General features: G+C 51.2%; 1 protein-coding gene across 1 annotated transcript in view; it reads left to right on the top strand.

Moving 5' to 3' along the window:
- LOC108497165 (exocyst complex component 1-like) overlaps positions 1-6,000 on the top strand; it is a 28,058-nt gene that overhangs the window by 3,989 nt on the left and 18,069 nt on the right. Inside the window, exons 4-5 of the mRNA XM_017814565.1 lie at positions 3,310-3,469; positions 4,415-4,608. Of these exons, the coding sequence (XP_017670054.1) occupies positions 3,310-3,469; positions 4,415-4,608 (354 nt within the window). The remainder of the gene's footprint in view (positions 1-3,309; positions 3,470-4,414; positions 4,609-6,000) is intronic.

Genomic DNA, 6,000 nt, shown 5'->3' with positions numbered 1-6,000 from the left:
TGTCCAACCTGCCCTTGGACACTTCCAGGGATGGGGCAGCCACAGCTTCTCTGGGCAACCTGTGCCAGGGCCTGCCCACCCTGGTGAGGTTGCACTGGCAGGACACAGCCAGGCCCATCTGTTGGTCCATGTTGACAAAGCTTCTTGAAAGACATTTGCAAGGGGTATTTACAGATTAGATGGAGGCATTTGCTGAAAAGAAGGATTATGGAGGGCTGGCATCTGTGCCTTTAGGGTGACATTAAGGTTTTAGGGCAAGACAGCCTGGACAAGATATTCCCTTTCTGCTGCTGGGGCTGGCAGAGGGTCGTTAAAGTCATTATAATTAGGTTTTTTATTAATGGGAATGTTCCAGGGGCTTTGGCAACACGCCTGGGGTTTCACAAGCACGGAAATAAATGAGGGAAAGAGCAGCTTTCTGGTTCTACAGCCAGGACAAATAAAGTACATCTGCACAGCGTGTCTGGAAGGAAAATCAAATCCAGTGCAGCTTTGCAGGGCATCTTGATCCTATGGGCAGAACTGGTATCTCCCTGACAGCTCTCCTTGGTATCTCCAGAGCTGGTATCTCCTTGTCTCATGAGGAGATAGGTGCTCGCACCAGCCTGAGCTCCCAACTGCTTTGGCTCCTGAGGAATTCAGATTAGAAGACACTTCCAGGATTTTCAGTCCTTTTCCCCTTCCATTTGCCATCCCAGTGAGGTTAACTCCAGCTGAAAGGATTTTTGAACCCTCTCCTGCTGGGAGGCAAATAGAGAACTTGGTTCTCCTGGTGGCAAAAACCTCCGGATACCTCCCATCCTGCATTCCTGACACATCCTCCTGGTTGGGCTGTGTCTGTCCTTCAGATTACAGAGCTCTTTGCCCTTGCAGATGTATTTTTGGATTGCAGTCACCTCCCCTTTTAACCTTCCCTCTGGCAGGCTGAGGGCTGATGTCCCAGTCCCCTTCCCTGGTGACTGGTGACAGCAAAAGGGGGATTGGTTTTAAAGTGACAGAGGGCAGGTTTAGATGGGATAGTGGGAAGGAATTGTTCCCTGGGAGGGTGGGGAGGCCCTGGCACAGGTTGGCCAGAGAAGCTGTGGCTGCCCCTGGATCCCTGGGAGTGTCCAGGGCCAGGCTGGGAGGAGCTCTGAGCAATGTGGGATAGTGGAAGGTGTCCCTGCTCACGGAGTGGAATGGGATGTGCTTTAAGGTCCCTTTAGATGTTCTTTAAGGTCTCTTTCCAACCCAAACGAGCCTATCAATCCATGACTCCCTGACTTCTCTCTTCCCTGGAGCCTCTCCCAGGCTAAACTTCTCTTTCTTGAACGTGGAAAGCCAGAATTGTTCCCTCTCATTCCTAAAATAGGATCCACTTACCAGCTGAAATCAAAAGAAGAGTTTCCCTGGCACCAGCAAACACTGACACTGCAAGTGCAGCTGTGCCTAAAGGTACAGCTCCCTGGCCCAAACCAGTCTGAATATTGATGAGGGGATTCATTAATGCCTCTCTGCTTTAATAGCTCCTCACAAGGCACTGTTATAACCCTGTGGACCGTCAGTTCCTCCTCCAGACATCCCAGCTCTGCTCCAGCCCTGTGAAGCAACGTGGGGGTTTGATGGATTAATTCAAGGTGTCTTGGAAACGACCCATAATGTGTTGTAGGACTCAGACACTCCCTGCCTGTGATGATGCTCAGTGCCAGTAATTGTAAGTTTAAGGCTTCTGAGTTCTCCAGAAGGCTCAGGCTGTGCTGCAGAGCTCATGGGATGGTGCAGGAAGGACTTTCCTGCCGTGGGATATTCTGAATTCAGCAAACCCCGTTATTATTTCCACTTACCTAGTGGAAAAAAACAAGTCTCCTGTGGCTGGAGTTCCCCCTCCATGAGACAACATCCTCAGGGCATAGGTAGATGTAAACATATTGACATTTCCAGGGATGAAAACAACTTGGGAAATGCTTTTCCTTCCCAGTCCATGCTCCTGTTCTCTCAGGTGACCTTCCCTGCAGGGTGATGGCAGGTGAAGCATGAGGGACACCACACTGCTGCCACGGGGATTTCAGGGCTGGGCTGGTGGAAACCTGGTCTTGGGCTTCCTCTGGCTGTTCCCAACCTCGCACTGAAGAGAGGTTTTGAGATTTCAGCTGGGCCAAAAATAAGCCCCGCGGAAGGAAAAGCAGCGTCCGGGGAGAAAGAAAAACGGGAGAAAAATGAGATAGAGCTGGAAGGAGATTAAGAAGGAAAAGAGAAACTGGCAGAAAAAAACAACAGCGAAGGGACGTGTTGTTTTCAGACTTCACTTCCCCGTGTGGGTGGGGAGGCCCTGGCACAGGTTGCCCAGAAAATCTGTGGCTGCCCCATCCCTGGAAATGTCCAAAGCCAGGTTGGAGCAACCTGGAATAGTGGAAAGTGTCCCTGCCCATGGCAGAGGGTGGAATGAGGTGAGCTTTTTATAGGGATGAAAACAGCTTGGGAAATGCCACGGGTGCTTTTTTTCCCCCAGTCCCTGCTCCCTGTTCTCTCAGGTGACCTTCCCTGCCAGGAGATGGGGCTGCAGGGGGACGCATGAGTGACACCACACTGCTGCCACGGGGATTTGAGCCTGTGGAAACCTGTTCCTGGGCTTCCTCTGCGTGTTCCCAACCTCTGAGTGAAGAGAGGTTTGAGATTTTGAGGATTGCAGAGGGAATGTCTGCAGTGGGGGCTGGGTGGGTGTTGGACTCAATCCCAAATTCCCAATTCCAGCTGATCACACTATCTCACACAGCACATCATTGCACCACAGAGCTCATTGCCACGGGATGCTGGAGGTGCCAACACTCTGAATAAGTTCCAAAAACCACCAGAGGAAACCAGGGACAGCAGGTCCTTCAAGGGCTGTTAAACACAGGGCTGCAGATCCAACCTCCAGCTCAGTGAGCTGCTGGATCACGGGCTGCTGGAGCCTGCCAGGGAATCCTGAAGGCACCAGAACTCTGGGCTTGCCCTTTGAATGCTTTTTATCCCAAACATCTGCCACTGGCCACTGTCAAGACTCATCAGCCATCCCCCAAAACCACAGTGGAAGGTGAAGGGCTTTATCTTAGCTGAAAATAAATGAGTGTGATGAGTCAGGACTGGCTGACTGCTGGGGCTGAGCCACTCCGGGTGTCCCAGTGTCCCCTCCTGTGGCCAGAACTGCTGTTCATCCTTCCTTCTCAGTGCTCTGATCATGATAATTTGCCAAGTGCCGTGAACACACCTCTCAAACGTGCTGCAAACCTGTGCTGGGTGTCCCTGGTGTGGCCAGTGGTGGCTAATTGCTGGTGGTAATTAACCATCTAGGCCAGCCTGGACTTTGACCTGCAGTTTGACAAGGTGTACAAGTGGACCACCAGCAGCTTTGAGGAGAAGAAGACCTTTCTCAGGTGCCTGTGGAAGCTGAGCCACCGGTTCCTGGGCAGAGCTGTGACCTTTGTGAACGTCCCCTCGTGTGCACTGGAAGGTAAATCATTCCCTTGGCACACTCACAGGGGCTTTTGGCATCATCACCCACAGGGGAAGACACTTCAAACAGTGGGTGTGGATGCTGGGAGAGGGGGAGGGGGTACCAGGGACAGGGAATCAGTGAGGAGGAGCCGTGTTTGGGGTATTTGGAGGCACAGGCACCCGACTTATCCAGTGGCCATGGTGACACAGTGCCAGGCTGGGAAGAAAAACAGACAATTTATCTTATTTTCAGAGCTCCTCTCTGCACCCTGGGCTGGGGAGGGGAGTAAAGTGTGGGTGATGCTAGGGCAGGGGTGACTGCCTGCCTGGTGACATCCCCCCACCAAGAAATAAAGATGTGTGTGGATATAGAAATAGATTTTACTTCACAACACGTGATTATCAGTGTCTTTCATAGAATCACAGAAGGGCTGGGGTTGGAAGGGACATTAAGGACCATGGAGTTCCAACCCCCTTCCACTATCCCAGGTTCCTCCAACCTGGCCTTGGACACTTCCAGGGANGTTCCTCCAACCTGGCCTTGGACACTTCCAGGGACGGGGCAGCCACAGGTTCTCCTGGCAACCTGTGCCAGGGCCTCCCCATCCTCGTGGTAAAAACCTCCTTCCTTGTATCTAATTCAAATCTAAGCCTCTTCACCTCTGACACTTGTCTCAGCTTTGTAGGACATATCAAAATGTCCCAGCACCCAATCCCAGAGAGGTGAGCAACTAAAATCCCAACCAGAGCTCCAGTTAAATTCCAGTGGTGTGTTTTGTCCCTCTCACGAAGCTGAGCCTTTATCCCACACCCACCTTCCTTTGCTTTGCCCTTGCTCTGAGTGGGCAGAGACCGAGCCCACTGAGCTCCTGTCGCTCGGAGCCAGCAGGACCTCATTTTAGCAGGGCTGATCAAACGACAGGTTTATTGTCACCCCAAGGCTCTGGCCATCTCCACACAGGGATGCCAAGACCCCAAGAAGACAGGAAGGACCCCGAGGAGGCTGAGGGCCAGGAGGGGCTCAGCTGCTACCAGGAGATGACTCCAAAGGAAGCCGCTGATGTGCTGAAGGTGCTGGAGGAGCACGAGCCCCTCGTGAGCAACTCCGTGGCCTTCGCAGAGCAGCTGAGCAGGGAGCTCCATGTGCTGGATGAGGTACAGGGGCCGAGGGGGGCACTCACGTGGAAAGAAGGTGCTGGGCATGTAGAGACCGAGCAGCTGGGGAGCAGCAGCTCCTTCCTTTGCCGGGAAAACTTGATCTGGCAGGAATTTCTGGAAGCGGTGTTGGCTAAGGGTCTAAGCGTGGCACACGGGGGGTGTGGGGTGCTCTGGGGCTGGCTGAGGGACGTGGCTGAGACTGGGAAGGGAAGGGCCAAAAATGAGCCCTGCAGAAGGAAAAGGAGCATTTGGGGAGAAAGTAAATGGGAGAAAATAGTGCTGGAAGGAGATTAAAAAAGCAAAAGACTAAAGGGGTCTAAGAGAGCTGCAGAGAGACTTTGGACAAGGGTCTGCAGGGACAGGACACAGGGAATGGCTTCCCACTGCCAGGGGCAGGGTTAGATGGGATATTGGGAAGGAATTCTGGGCTGTGAGGGTGGGGAGGCCCTGGCACAGGTTGCCCAGAGAAGCTGTGGCTGCCCCTGGATCCCTGGAAGTGTCCAAGGCCAGGTTGGAGCAACCTGGGCTAGTGGGAGGTGTCCCTGCCCATGGCAAGGGGTGGAAAGGGATGATCTTTAAGGTCCTTCCAACCCAAAGCATTCTGGAATTGTATGACTAGTGGCCTTTATTGACTCCATGTGTGTTTTACTGCATTTCTGCAGAGGAAAACTTCTTTTGAGTGCTAGAGCCAAAAAAAAAGAAAAAAAAAGAGAGAAAGCTGCTTCAAGCATTTATCGTATGCTAAAATACCTGGTGCTGGCATTTTATGGGGAGAGAACCAAAGAGAAAAGAGAAAAAAAAAAAACAAAACAAGTGAAAGGAAATATCCTAAAGCACACTGGAAACCACAAGCCCTAAATCCAACCTCCTTTAGCTCCAGTGTTTGCTGTATTCCCAATATATGACTTATTACAGTTGGAAATTCAGCAGTTAATCTGGAAGACCAAACTCCTGAGGTCTGTTCCTGCCAGCTCCTGGCAAGTCCTATAGGCACTTTGTGACTGTTTCCCAGTAAAATACCCTGTGAGAGCAACTAATACATCTCTATTAAGTTATTTGAAATGAAAGCAGCTGTTGAATACATTATTTTAATGCCTCCTAATGAAAAAAATGTGATTTATCTCTAACAGAAATTAATCAATAAGACGTTTCTATTTCTGAGGCTTAATCTGCAATATTAAGTGTTATTAATACCAGCAAGTTGGACTGGCACATGCATCTATTTAAATGCTTTTCCCCACATCCCAGTGATGCCACCTTGGCCTCCTCTCTCCATATTAATCACCCACCTCATCTGGGGCTCTCAAAACTCACCGCAGCGACAGCCAGAGTTCTTCTCTGCTCCAGGGGGAAGGATGGCACTGATTTGTACATTGCTATTCCTGTGTC

The sequence above is a fragment of the Lepidothrix coronata genome, unplaced genomic scaffold, assembly GCF_001604755.1.
Source record: "Lepidothrix coronata isolate B3197 unplaced genomic scaffold, Lepidothrix_coronata-1.0 Scaffold2, whole genome shotgun sequence".
Taxonomy (NCBI): Eukaryota; Metazoa; Chordata; class Aves; order Passeriformes; family Pipridae; genus Lepidothrix; species Lepidothrix coronata.
The sequence above is the reverse complement of the archived record's forward strand: the minus strand, read 5'-3'. Positions and strand labels throughout refer to the sequence as shown.